The sequence below is a fragment of the Neoarius graeffei genome, chromosome 14 (genome assembly GCF_027579695.1).
Source record: "Neoarius graeffei isolate fNeoGra1 chromosome 14, fNeoGra1.pri, whole genome shotgun sequence".
In the NCBI taxonomy this organism is placed as follows: Eukaryota; Metazoa; Chordata; class Actinopteri; order Siluriformes; family Ariidae; genus Neoarius; species Neoarius graeffei.
In genome coordinates this window covers 22,735,051-22,749,979 of record NC_083582.1, presented here as the reverse complement: position 1 = coordinate 22,749,979, position 14,929 = coordinate 22,735,051, and the positions used below count along the sequence as shown (strand labels likewise).

The 14,929-nt window shown below is 43.1% G+C and overlaps 1 protein-coding gene across 1 annotated transcript in view; it reads right to left on the bottom strand.

Moving 5' to 3' along the window:
* eif3c (eukaryotic translation initiation factor 3, subunit C) overlaps positions 1–14,929 on the bottom strand; it is a 56,685-nt gene that overhangs the window by 37,700 nt on the left and 4,056 nt on the right. The window contains exons 2-4 of the mRNA XM_060939427.1: positions 3,290–3,407; positions 3,125–3,190; positions 1,940–2,129 (exon numbers count right to left, since the gene is read on the bottom strand). Of these exons, the coding sequence (XP_060795410.1) occupies positions 1,940–2,129; positions 3,125–3,190; positions 3,290–3,390 (357 nt within the window). The 5' untranslated portion in view covers positions 3,391–3,407. The remainder of the gene's footprint in view (positions 1–1,939; positions 2,130–3,124; positions 3,191–3,289; positions 3,408–14,929) is intronic.

The window sequence follows — 14,929 nt, the reverse complement described above, 5'->3', positions numbered from 1 at the left end:
TTCCAGGCGGTTTAATGTAAACGGACAGTGCATCCGCGAAGAAAACGAGACAGATACGGCAGGGCTCGAAATTAACTTTTTTTCTTTGTACCCCCCAGTGGTCCTGAATTCTATGTTGTATTGTCCCGAATGGAAGCAATAGTGTCCCCATTTTTTTCCTCTCTGAAATAACCAGTGGTTAATATCATATGAAGTTACTATTATATTTGTAACTATACGATTTTGAACCCTTTATATCATTTTTACAGTAAGTCACAAAACACAAGTGACACATGTCCAATACATCATCTACTTCAAAATTAGTTATTGCATTTTCAGTTAATTAAACTTTGGCGATCTCACTGTATGAATAGATACCCGTTTATTTAAAAGGGGCCAACTAGCTCATTCAGAAAATGTTTCAACTCACTACATCTGCAGTACACTTTAGCTGAAAATAAGACCCCTTTTATGTTCGTTTCATCTACTTATACCTTGAATATCTGTTGGCATATATAAGGCCAACTTATCATTTTCACCATTACTGTTATCCATTTTTATGTAATATACCTGTTGCCCCATTCAGAGATGTTTTGAAAGCCATCAGCCATACCATCAATGGATGAAATGCACACCCATGTTGCAAGCAGTACAATAGAAGGTTTGACCCAAAAAACGAAATATTTTAATCCAGTCTACAGTGTAAAATAAAGGAAAAACGCCATCCAATCATATCGAGGTACCACCTCAAAATGATTGGATACTGACACGTCAATCAGACTGAAGCCCGCGACTAGCCCGGCCCTTCTGTGCGTGTGTGAGAGAGCGAGCAGAGTGTCACACAGAGCGCAGGATTCTCTCAGTGCACTCCTTCCAAACAACGGGGATTTACACGAAAACGGAAGGAGATATTCACAAAATTCTTTCACAGTGAGCGCCACAAGGCTCTCCTGAACACACGGATGTAAATTTTTTTGTCTGTAGTGTAAAAAATGAGGTCACTAGAGCGAGTTAAAAACGAGTGACTTTTCTGCCACGTTTATAATGGGAGTCTATGAGGCTGCGCAGCTGTGCTCTCGTTACTTTCAGGCTTCTCATTCAAAAACTGTAAATCCTATCGCTCAGGTAGACACATTGTGTGAATCAGGACAAGTGTGGCTACTACTTTTGAGAAAATTGTGTGTGTGGAGTGAAAATTGGGGCTGAAAACACAGTTTAAATGAGAAAGTTTGAGCTATTTTTCCAAGCTCTTTACACTCTAACTTAATGAGCTCCACTGGTGTGTAACGCAATAGACACCCATTATAAAGCCGGACTTTCTCAGGCTTTATAAGGGGGAGGAGGAGTGGAGACGCGGGGGGTGGGAGTGTTTCTTGTCAAAATATGGCTTGCGGGAACCATTATTCCAAAATCTTGTACTGCACCTTTAATGTAGAACTTTTTTTCTAGATCTATTTTTTTCCCATTGTCTCGGGATTGTCCCAGATATGATAATTTTGTGTCCCGATGACATTTTTTATGGTCCCCGGGACGTCGGGACACCGTTAGTTTCGAGCACTGAGATACGGTCTAGTGTAAACGTAGCCTAAGACTAAACAGAAATCACCTGAAGTGATCAAAACGGTTCATCACAATGGTAATGATTTTTCACACATTCCAATATACTTAAACTGCTTTTTACATCATTTCTGGGTTTTTTTTTAAAGTACAAATCATGACATACATACTACATACATATTATTGTAGCTGAACATGTGCTGAATACAAAAAAAAAAAAAGTCATATATGACTTTGAAAATACTGCTTAGATGTGTTGAAACGGACATCAAAATCAGAGCATGCCAAAATAGAGTGCCAGAAAAACCCCTCAGACCCCAGAGGGTTAAAGTTGAACTAAAGAGACTTTGTTTTTTTTTGTTTGTTTTTTTTTAAACAAAGCGTCCTTTCATCTTATGCATACTTGGTTGAGGTAATCCTCCAAGTCGGCCAGCAAGCGAATATAGAACTGTGGGACTCCCTCTTTATCCACAATGGCTTTGCTCTTGAGGAACGCTCGACACAGCTGCTCAAACTCCTCCAGACACTTGGCCATGTCACGAATCTTCATGGCATTGCGGATGGTCTTGATCAAGTTTGTCAGCTCCTCAAACCTAAAGCCCCCCAAAAAAAAAAAAAAAAAAAAAATCACACACGCCAATGAATAAATAAAAATCCCACCCCACACATAAGGCCATTATTAAAAAATGTTCTGTTTCCGGTCCACCGGCCGGGTGAGTGCCGTTTGTGCGGTTGAAATTTTTTTTTATGCCGGTTTTTCGACATTTTTTCGGGTTCGTAAATCTAAAATCAAACTTGACATTTACGCATTCCGCGCAGAATATAGAATCGAATCAGCTCTGCGCATGCGCCGTGCAGCACAAAAAAATGGCAGCCACCATGAAGGAAGGAGATCCGGAGTTTTCAAACATTTGCTTAAGTGTGAAATCACAAAATGGTATTCTAGCGAACAACAAAATAGATTCAGAAAAACAAAATCATTCAGTGATCATTTTAATAGTGTAATTTCATCCGAACTAGGCCTAACGGTCGATTTAGAACTACAAAAAGTCCGTGTGTCGGACCATCACACACCGTTACTGGAAAATTCGTTTGATCTTGATCCATCCGAGACATTACAAACAGCTTTTGAGTTTTGTTATGCGAAATTCATTACCAACTTTGTTAATGACCCTGACAGATCTGTAGGAGAACCTAATAGATCTATTCAAAATGAGAACGGAACTGAACAAAAAAAATGCGTTTACGGAACTAATGCAGGTTGACTGGACAGAATTAAAAACTGTGTCTGTAGCAAATAAAGAGAACGAATTACAAAAAAAATAAAATGAATAAATAAAATAAAAAAAAATCCCTCCCTCCCTCCCGAACATTTTTTTGCTCACCCGGTGGACAGGAAACGGATTTTTTTTTAAGGATGGCCTAAGGATTGTTTTAATAAAGTATATCTCTTACACACACCCAGTCTGAGGATACTGCAACTTAAGTAATTATATTTCTTTGTTAATTTAATGCTTCATTACTACAAACTGTGGTTAAAAACATTTTACCCCCACCCTCTGTCACTGTGTATACACACACTTCTCACCTCTTGTCCTTGGCACTGCGCACCACTCTTTTGGTGTCTTCTTCATCGTCACTCAACAACAAGGTTCTGAGGAGGATTAAAACAAACAACAAATAATAAATACTGAAAAACCACAGAAAGTGTGCGTGTGAGTAAAGAATATGAAGGAGTGAGCAAATGACTGACTGTTTGGTGAAAGCAGTTCCGGTCGGTTTGGAGGCAATCTCATCGGCAGATGAGGACTCTTCCGACTCGCTGTCAGATCCGGTGGCGAAGAAACGAGACATGGCAAAGGCTGTTCACACTGTAGATTTGGGAGTAAAGTGATTAAAAAATTAGCACCCAAAAAACCAAGCAAACAAAAAAGCCCCCACACACAGAATGATGCCCTACACTTTTCTTTTTGGCACTTTAATGGTGGTTAGGAAACTTAGTACAATATCTGGTGTACTGCTGCCAATTCTGTAACCCTTCTGCTTGATTTTAGACCCGATAAGCTCCTGTTCTCTAATCAGCCTAGCTCTCACACCTGCTGGATGTTGACAGAGCAGGTTTGGTTGACTCGCTACCAGTGTGTAAAGCCTGACCAAGCTGCACTCGTGTGAGCCACCGTTTCCAGCGGCCAATCACCATTTTGTCCCACCTGTGCACTTTTTGCTCTTCTTAAACTCTCTTCAGAGTTGTACACAAGTAACCATGATAAATTCTTCCATTTGCTTCCTTTTTCTGGTTCTCACAAGATCACAATATTTACAAGGTGGTGGTGAATATTAAAGGAAAAATGTTTATAAAACCTTTGTACCAAAGTGTGTCTTTGCACATCCACGTCGAAACATACAGTACCAGTCAAAAGTTTGTAAAACCCACTCATTCATAGGTTTTTCTGTATTTTAACTATTTTCTACATTGTAGAACAATACTGAAGACATCAAAACTATAAAATAACATGGAACATATATAGAAGTGTCAATTTTAGATTCTTCAACATAACCACTGTTTACAATGACACTTTGCACACCATTGCCATTATCTTAATAATACAAAAGTTAATTAGGGGACAAGCTTCTTGCCTTATTGTGTTTGAGATCAAGCAGTAAATAATAAAAACACAGTAAATAGCCCTATTCCACAACTGTAGTAATCCAGATTGTCAAGAACCGCTCATCTAAGTAAACAGAAACAACATCCAGCATTACTTGAAGACCTGAAGTGTTTTTTCCATGAATAAAAAGAAAAAATAGTGAATTAGGTGTGCCCAAACTTTTGACGAGTATTGTATATGAAACAAACATCAACAGTACTGAATACCTAATAATTTTCCTTAAAATCATCTTTCCTATTTTTGAGAATGACCCCCCCCCAAAAAAAATCTCAATACTGTCAGCATTTATCCCACTGTTGTTGTTCGAAGGAGTGGTTGTGAGAACCCCCCCACCAATAAATAAATAGTTGTGTGTATTATACTACACACACGGTTCATTAAGGGCTGGCGCAAAATCCGGCTATGATCAACCTGGCACCAGTTACTGTTCAATGTTCCTCAACCAGCAATGTTATTTGATTTCCTATTTTCCAAGACCTTTTCTTTCCTATGGTCTTCAGTGGTTATTTCGCATTCTTTTACAGTTTTTACTGTGTGCATTCACAGCCGCTTCATGGCCTTTAATTTTAATCATGTCAGCCACACTGTATGAAAGCTCGACACTGACTGGTTGCTCATCGCAGCAAAGGTGGGGCACCAGAAAGCTCACTTCTGATTTGCTACAGTTCAAAATGAAGTTTTGCTGATGAGGAGCACGCATGCAGGAGGCAGCGCCAGCTTTTGGCAGACATGGAGAGTTCTCGCAACATTTTGAGAACGTATTAGCTACTTTCCCCTGAAAATTAGTTGTGATTAGAATAGTTCACCAAGATAGGGTGTCAAGAAGGTTCCAGGTTTGAGCCCAGTGGCCGGCGAGGGCCTTTCTGTGTGGAGTTTGCATGTTCTCCCCGTAACCGCGTGGGTTTCCTCTGGGTGCTCCGGTTTCCCCCACAGTCCAAAGACATGCAGGTTAGGTTAACTGGTGGCTCTAATTTGACCGCAGGTGTGAATGCAAGTGCAAATTGTTGTTTGTCTCCATGTGTTAGCCCTGTGATGATCTGGTGAATTGTCCAGGGTGTACCCCGCCTCTCACACAGTCATCTGGGATAGGCTCCAGCTTGCCCATGACCCTGCACAGGATAAGCAGTTACAGATAATGGATGGATGGATAGTTCACCAAGATGGTGCCGTGAATGGCTGCCTTGGTGTGTTGGTGAGCATTGTTTTTTTCCTTATTGTTTGTAAACTCAGTTCACTGCTGCGATACTGGAATCTCTTTCACTCTTGAGCTTTAGGGGAACAACTCCAGCAGACTTATTACCAACTTTTCTGGTGTGTTCAATGGAAATATTGGACATTCTTGTCAAAGGTGCTCTCACCTTTGTTCACTCAGTGAGACGCGAGAGGAGAGGAAAATGCACTGGTGCACCTCTGTTGGCACAGACTTCGCACTCCACTACCTGCAAATTTCTCTCCAACGTGTGGTCATTGTGCAACAAACTGGATGAACTCCAGCTTCTGGTGGGGAGAAACAGGGACTTTCACTCACCTTCCGTTTCATGCTTCATGGAGATGTGGCTATGAGGACTCATTCCGGACTCTGCGCTGCAGCTGGCCGGCTTCCAATTTTTCAGAGCAGACCATAACACGGATCTCTCCGGTAAAACAAATTTTTTTTTTATTTTTATGTAAATAGTAGCTGGTGCAGTGATGCATCAGTGATCCTGCAACACTGTTCTCCTGACCTAGAATCATTTATCGTTAACTGTAAACCCTTCTACTCCCCCCGTGAGTTTGCTTCATTCATTCTGGTCGGTGTTTACATTCCACCACAGGCTAACGTGCAGAACGCACAGTGCATGCTGGCATGACTGGGTGTGGAGCAGACTAACCCGGACTCCCAGGTTATTGTCCTCGGTGACTTTAACAAAGGTAACCTCAGCCACAAACTACCAAAATACAAACAGTTTATTAAATACCTGACCAGAAAGAAGAATATTTTGGATCACAGCTACACGACAATTAACAATGCTCATCACGCCATCCCCCGCGCTGCACTATGCCACTTAGACCATGTCATGGTCCACCCAATTCCTGCATACAGGCAGAAATTAAAGCTGAGGAAACTTGGAGTGAGGACATCAAAGATGTGGAGCAACGAGGCTGCAGAGCACCTTCAGGCATGCTTGGACTGTACAAACAGGGATGTGTTCAGGACTGCTACCAACAAGTCTGGAGGAGTACACTGAGGCTGTGATGTCCCACATCAGCTTCTGTGAGAACTGCTGCGTTCCATCACAAACCAGGGTGAGTTACAATAATGACAAACCCTGGTTCACAGAGAAGCTCAGACAGTTAAGGCTGCAAAAAGAAGCAGCGCTCAGAAATGGGGACAGGAACAAGTTTAGCAAGGCAGTGAAAGAAGCTAAACGACTGTACTCCGCAAAATTCCAACACCAGTTGCTCAGACAGATCACTAATTACAAACCTTCAGCCCCCCACTCTGTTAAGGCCAAACAAAAAAATACTTTGTTTCCGGTTACCCGACTGACCCCCCCCCCATGACTCCGACCCCCTCTCAGTCTACAAAACATTTATGCGATGCACACAGCATGGTTGTCCCTGGTCATAGACCAACGTCCGTACGTTATGCATAGCACGAGTGTCTCTCGCATCATAAACGGCTGATTGTACGCATGTGCGTGACTACCTCTAACAGGAAGCAACGAAAATAGACGAGTTCACAAACACGGCAACGCGCAAGGAGTTGTGGGAAAGGTCAAAGGTTAAGGCCTCATAAACGAGCAGAAGTAGAGCACGTCAACAATGGTGGAGGCTACAGGCTTGCTGTGGGGACACTTGTGTTGTCGATTGCCACAATGGACGTCGACTGCTTGAACAGTGGATGCGAGAAGACTGCAGTGTACATTTTAGTGTATACAGAAAAAAAATTATGTGAATCCAAGCACACAGTTTAACGCAAAAGTTCGTTTATATCCCGACCTTGTCAGACTCATGTTCATGGACCCGCCTTGATTTTCACTCTCGCCGATAATCATTGTCTTCCCGTCGCTGGGCACCCTTATTCAAAGACATCATTAGCCAACCCCTTGTATCTGTGCGTTTAATTGATCTAGCAGATCTTGTTTATTTCAGTACTTGCTAACGCCGAGCAAAAACATAGCTGAATCCTGAATGACTCCTATTTGTATAAATAAGGGACTACATAGGCGGCAAAATGTAGTGTTTTTCCTGCCATGGAAGTGCAAAAAAAAAAAAAAAAGAAACAAGCAAGCTGGTCATGTTGTACTGGACTAATCTATGACTGATGAGTATAGTAAGTGATACTAGTACTGATACAATAAAACAGACGACTGTAATCTGGTAGGCAGCACAACTTATATTATTTCTCTGCGTCAGATATAGAACTATGAGTCGTTGACCTGTCAAAAACTGCAGTGGGCGTGGCAGTATCACCAGGTACATACCTCGATTTTTCTTCGTCTTCCTTGGACGGTACAGGCTGGATTTTCAAAATATCTGTGGCATATGCAAGCGCCTTTAACTCTTCTACCCCCATGGTAGTTGGCAATCCCTGTTCTCTCATATGCCTCTGCAAATCTGCCTTCTTCCATAAGGCGTATTTGCTAAGGTTTGGCTTGTTTGCCGCCATGTTTTCATCTCCGACGAGGCCTCGACCTTTGACCCCTGTGCGGTGATGTGTGAGAACTGGTCTATGGCGGTGGTTTGTGTGCTGAAAGATGCGTGTCTTGCACATCGCAAGCCCAGTCTTAGACAAATTATGTCGCTAGAAAAAGAGACATTTAAAGACATTGAAGATTTGTTAGCTTGTACCAGTAGTTCTAGAGTAAATAGAGAAATTATCTACGCGAAGCATCAGTTGACACACCGAGAACAAACAGCACTCACTGTGTTGCTGTCAGAGTTCAAGTACTCTCGTGGGGCACCAGTAATACCCCCCGAACATTTCCTTGCCTCAGTTTGTGGTGTCAGAATGCCTCTCAACTGTGCAGATCCTGTTGAAATAGCCTACTATGGAGCACTTGCATGTGACGTCACAGCCGATCCAGATTGTGACAGATGCCATCTTGTCGGTCAAACGCCATATTTCTGCCTTCTACTTCTGGTTCTACTTCTGCTTCTACCTTTTCTTATGGAAAACCTTACTATATACAATTCTACTACAACGGCTGCGGCTACAAGCTCTCCCTACCTGTGCACGTTTGTTTTTTGTGTGTATTTTTGCGTGTTGTTCGTCTGTACCGGACTTCACTATCCACTATTGAGGTATTTCACCCACGTGACCAAGTCATGTGATGCTGCCATTTTGGACGGCACGGCTCGAATCAGTTTGAATGCGAGGAAGGCGACAAACGAAAAACATAAAAGAAAAAGGAGCGAGATGCAGAAAACACCTTCACTATCCAGCGACGTAGGGCATTTACAGGGCGAGCAGAGGGAGAGGTATTTGCAAAATTTGAGGTTAGCAGGCTTGGAGAACGACGTTTACCTGCTTCCACCAGGATTGCTCACTGACGTACGGAAGTACACGAAGCCCTCGTCTTTACCTGACTTCGGCCCACATGATCTGTATACCTATGTCGTTAAAAACCCATCGCCATACACAGGTATTGATCTGAAAGCGTATAAGAGTTTGGATGCCTAAAAATATTTTGTGTCAGGCTGGGTAACATGCCTACATCAGCGGGTCGTCCCTGGAGCCGGTGGTCGCCATCTGATTACAGCTAAGGTTTGTTCACATTTTCATTTACTTTCGGTCCTCAGGATAAACAAAATGTTATTAAATGTCATTGAAATAACTTTAGTCTGTTGAGACATGGCCCGTTATAAATTTGCTGTTACCAGACAATGACCAAGAACTGTATTATTAGGGTCGGTGTAGTTGTAGCAGTGCACTAGCAGCTAGCTGTTAGCACTAGCTAATGTCAACAACAGTAGCTAGTATGTTACTGTAGCAATGTTTACGTTCTGTCATTTGGATGACTGTTAAAACCTTTCAGTCTCAAGTTTTTCCTTTACTGGATTTACTAGTTTACTGCGCTAGCTCCCCGGCGGCCGGCGCGCGCTAGCTCAGTAAACTAGTAAATCCAGTAAAGGAAAAACTTGAGACTGAAAGGTTTTAACAGTCATCCAAATGACTGAACGTAAACATTACTACAGTAACATACTAGCTACTGTTGTTGACATTAGCTAGCTTGACGTTCAAAATGGCGGACACCGGGGCGTCACATGACCCTGTGACGTCAGGTGAAATACCTCAATAACCGTATGGACTTACTGGACATTGGTTTCCAGCAGAAAATGACGGTTTGTAGCGGTTTCCATCACATGCACAACATTCCGGATGAGATAGCGAGACCAGCGGGGTCTCCGTGGATTGTTATTGGAAGCAAAGCGAAGGAGGCGGCGCCGGGAGAGGAAGCGAAAGCGAGGCTGCAGAGCCGGTGTTCTGTAAAGTTATCCTACCTCTTGGATTTGTCCTACCAAGCCTACTGCGCATGCGCGAAATCCAGGAGGGTACACTGGCCTGTTGACTAAGCTCAGAAAACAGCCACTCAAACCTCCACTACTAAGCCTCTACCTCTCCAATGCCAGATCCATGGTAAACAACACGGACGATTTGGAATTACAGCTGGAATTACCTTATTCTATAATCGGCTGGTCAGTGCTATACTCAATACTTAAGTGACTTACCCGTCCAATGAGGATTATTTTCTTGTTTACAAGATGCCACATCTGAGTCGCTGACAAATCCTGAATTTCTGTAAAGATAACTGTCCAGAGATTTATACTGTCAGCACGCAGTGCTTCACCACTGAACAGCGAGGGAAAGTTAATGAGGTAATTATACATATCTTGGTATTCCGCTGGCAGTTCCATATCCACTGACACGGTCGTGAAAACTACATCCGGTAAGCCATAAGGGTCACTAACCTGTAGATCGTTTATTTTAGACATATATCTAGTTATCTGTTCATTAGAAAAATGAGCCGTGTAGTCCGTCGGTTGAAATTGATCCATTCTGTACTCGAGTACAGCAGTATTCAGCTGTGTTTTTTACCGACAAGATGGCGGCTGTGTACTTTCCGGTCACGTGACTGCAAGATCTCTATAGCAGTGGATTTGGAAGAATAGACATTTGTCCATATTGTCTTAAAGACTCTGTCTATGTTAAACAAGACCTGAGAAAAAGATTTAAAACAGTTATTGAAATAGCCTATGTAACAAGTGCCTTCAAAAAGGCATAAAAGACATTTGCTACAAGCCATATGGGAAGTAGACAATGAACAGCTGATCTTTACAGTTCAACACACATGTTCAGTGTGAGAAGTTTGTGTATGGTTCAAAATAAATCTTTGAAAAGTGTTCTTTAGCGTTTATTTCTGAAAACAGAATACCTGCAAACATGCATTCAGAGTGCTGGGTGGGTGGATATTTTGTGAACATGGGGGGGAAAGAGTGGTGATAGCCATGGAAACATTTTTTCCAAAAAAAAAATCCCTACTGACCTACCCTAATTTTTCAAGGCATGTAATAGGAAACAATTTTTTTGTTTGGCCTAATGACTTGCACCTGGCCAACTGAATGAGGTCTACCGTCACGATCGGACCGTCCTGATAACATCCCCCATGACTCCACACTCCAGTTCACCACCCCCACCTTCACTACTGCCAAGGCCTCTCTACAATTTCACACCTCAGATGCCCACCCACCACATTAACTCTCCATTCTGGAGAGGGATGTCAATAGAGATCTTGCAGTCACGTGACCGGAAAGTACACAGCCGCCATATTGTCGGTAAAAAACACCGCTGAATACTGCTGCACTCGTGTACAGAATGGATCAATTTCAACCGACGGACTACACGGCTCATTTTTCTAATGAACAGATAACTAGATATATGTCTAAAATAAACGATCTACAGATTAGTGACCCTTATGGCTTACCAGACGGAGTTTTCACGACCGCGTCAGTGGATTTTGAACTGCCAGCGGTGGAATACCCAGACGTGTATAATTACCTCATCAACTTTCCCTCGCGGGCGGCACGGTGGTGTAGTGGTTAGCGCTGTCGCCTCGCAGCAAGAAGGTCCTGGGTTCGAGCCCCGGGGCCGGCGAGGGCCTTTCTGTGCGGAGTTTGCATGTTCTCCCCGTGTCCGCGTGGGTTTCCTCCGGGTGCTCCGGTTTCCCCCACAGTCCAAAGACATGCAGGTTAGGTTAACTGGTGACTCTAAATTGACCGTAGGTGTGAATGTGAGTGTGAATGGTTGTCTGTCTCTATGTGTCAGCCCTGTGATGACCTGGCGACTTGTCCAGGGTGTACCCCGCCTTTCGCCCATAGTCAGCTGGGATAGGCTCCAGCTTGCCTGCGACCCTGTAGAAGGATAAAGCGGCTAGAGATAATGAGATGAGAACTTTCCCTCGCTGTTCAGCGGTGAAGCACTGCGTGCTTATAAATCTCTGGACAGTTATCTTTACAGAAATTCAGGATTTGTCAGCGACTCAGATGTGGCATCTTGTAAACAAGAATCCTCATTGGACGGGTAAGTCACTTAAGTATTGAGTATAGCGCTGACCAGCCGATTATAGAATAGAATAAGGTAATTCCAGCTGTAATTCCAAATCATTTGTGTTGTTTACCATGGATCTGGCGTTGGAGAGGTAGAAGCTTAGCAGTGGAGGTTTGAGTGGCTGTTTTCTGAGCTTAGCCAACAGGCCAGCTCTGCAGCCTCGCTTTTGCTTCCGCTCCCGGCGCCACCTCCTTTGCTTTGCTTCCGATAACAGTCCACGGAGACCCCGCTGGTCTCGCTATCTCGTCCGGAATGTTGTGCATGCGATGGAAATCGCTACAAACCGTCATTTTCTGCTGGAAACCCATGTCCAGTAAGTCCATACGGTTGTAGTAGATATTGAAGTCCGGTACAGACGAACAACACGCAAAAATACACACAAAAAACATAAAAAACGTGCACAGGTAGGGAGAGCTTGTAGCCGCAGCCGTTGTAGTAGAATTGTATATAGTAGGGTTTTCCAGAAGAAAAGGTAGAAGTAAAAGCAGAAGGGCAATTCCATGTAAATGTCAACCTCACCATGCAAAAATAAAGCAACATGTAATACATCAAAACCACTCCCAGAGATATCACCTAGGCCTGTATTTTACAGATGTGAATAAGTTGAACCAATTTGTAACCAACCTAATATGTCACTGTCAGTCTTTCTTTCTTATAATGTAAACCCCAAGCTAAAATCAACTTTGATCATGTACAATTCTATATTATTGCCACAAGCCACAGAAATGTATGCTAAAATCCACAAAACAGCAAAACAATAGCCATCCTAAATATTATTTAAGAACTTTGATAGTTTTTGCTGATATTTAGAGTTTTTCAAAGGGTTATGGTGGTTAAATTGCTGATTTTCTAAACATATGCCATGTCTATTTCAGACGCGTCACATCCATAATGCTGACTTTTCCTTCCGAAACTCTGCATGAAATACAAAATATTTTAAACAAAGATTTTTTAATATTCACCTTGGACCCCTCTATCAAATGGATATCTCCATTTCGACATTAGGTTTACAATTTCACAGAGTTTGATAAAAATGTACAGTCACCCAAGAAAAGTGATACTTTTTCTGTCACATCCATAACGCATCTTTTATTGGCATTTTCTGGCATGCCCTAGATGTACTATGGGAATTGTTCTTGTTCTATCACTTCTCCAGTATGGTACAGCCTTAAAATATGCAACACCTGTTTAAATACTGGGAGACAATAAAACATGCACTGGGTCATTTGTTGCCATTTTGAGTTCAAGTGTCACGTCCATAACGCTGGAATTGCTCAGAAGTAGAACGCGGAAATATGGCGTTTGACCGACAAGATGGCGTCTGTCACAATCTGGATCGGCTGTGACGTCACATGCAAGTGCTCCATAAGCTCTTGAAAAAGCTGAACCCCCCCCCCAAAAGGAGCAGGTCCCGACTCAGTCTCACCATTTACCCTGAAGCACTGTACTGATCAGCTGTCTCTGGTGTTCAAAGACATCTTCAACACCTCACTGGAGACATGCCATGTGCCAGCCCACTTCAAGGCCTCCACCATTATCCCGTCCCCAAAAAGCAAAGGATCACAGGATTAAATGACTACAGACCCATCACCCTGACTTCTGTAGCTATGAAATCCTTCGAGTGCCTTGTGCTTTACCACCTTAAAGCCGTCACTGACCCGCGCCTGGACCCCATGCAGTTCACCTACAGATCCAACAGATCTGCAGACGATGCTGTCAACATTACTCTTCATTTCATCCGCCAACACCTGGACTCCCCAAGAACCTATGCTAGAATCCTGTTTGTAGAGTTCAGTTCCACCTCCAACACAATCATCCCGGCTCTCCCGTAAAACAAGCTCTCCCAGCTGAGTGTGCCTGACTCCACCTGCAGGTGGATCACAGACTTCCTGTCTGACAGGAAGAAACACGTGAAGCTGGGGAGACACGTCTCTCTGACTCCTGAATCATTAGTACTGGATTAGGCCATCCTTAAAAAAAAATCCGTTTCCTGTCCACCGGGTGAGCAAAAAAATTTTCGGGAGGGAGGGAGGGATTTTTTTTTTTTTATATATGGGTGGAAAAGAAATCGCAATGCTGTGTTTGCTTTTTCTTTCAGTACTTTATTACAAAAGCAGACACATTTAATAAAATATGACAGTTAAATCAACTGAAAATTGTACAAAAACTAAGTTAGCATTTTAAATGCTGACTGCAACCAGGGATGTGATTTGGGGCTGGTGAAATTATCTGAAAATTTTAGCCGGGGGGCAGGGGGCCGCAGGCCCCCAGCTGGTCCAGGGCAGCGGCCTGGTGGGGGGACAAGGGAGGAAGCCCCCCGAAGCTCCTGGGTTCTGGGGTTTTCTGACTTAAAAATTGTACTAAAATGGCAAGCAAACACACAAGAAAAAACTTGTCATGATTAACAAATTCAAGCCAATTTAATGGTCAACATGCAACTCTGACACACACACTCTCACTCACTCTCACACACACACACACACACTCTCGCTCACTCTCACACACCCCAAAGAACCAGCGCGAGCAAGGCCCGCTAGCCCCGCGCCTTGTGACGTAATTCGCCCCGAGGCGAGCCGCGGTTTTTCTCCAACCATTCCCAGCGGAACTTTTTTTTCACTATTCTGTCAATTTCTTTAACTCGATTTGCATCTTTACGCCTCGATCACGGAGGCTGCCATCTTTCAACTCTTTGTTTGAAGCGAGCTTACGTACAGCTATCTAACAAGCGCGTTCATTGGTTGTTACAGAGCGATGAGCCAATCACGTACCTCATTTCATCTCATTGACGTAATTACGTCATTGAGATGAAACGAGGTACGTGATTGGCTCATCGCTCTGTAACAACCAATGAACGCGCTTGTTAGATAGCTGTATGTAAGCTCGCTTCAAACAAAGAGTTGAAAGATGGCAGCCTCCGTGATCGAGCGTAAAGATGCAAATCCGAGGCTGCCATCTTTCAAACAAAGTCGGAACGAATAGGATACGAATGTGGATGAGGGAAAAATCGGAAAATTTTTTTTCAAGTTTTGAGATGAAAAAAGCGGAATTCCGCGAATTCGCGGAAAAATCACATCCCTGTGCAACATTTGCAAAACTTTCACAAAGGTACTTAAAATGTCCGACACACAGACTT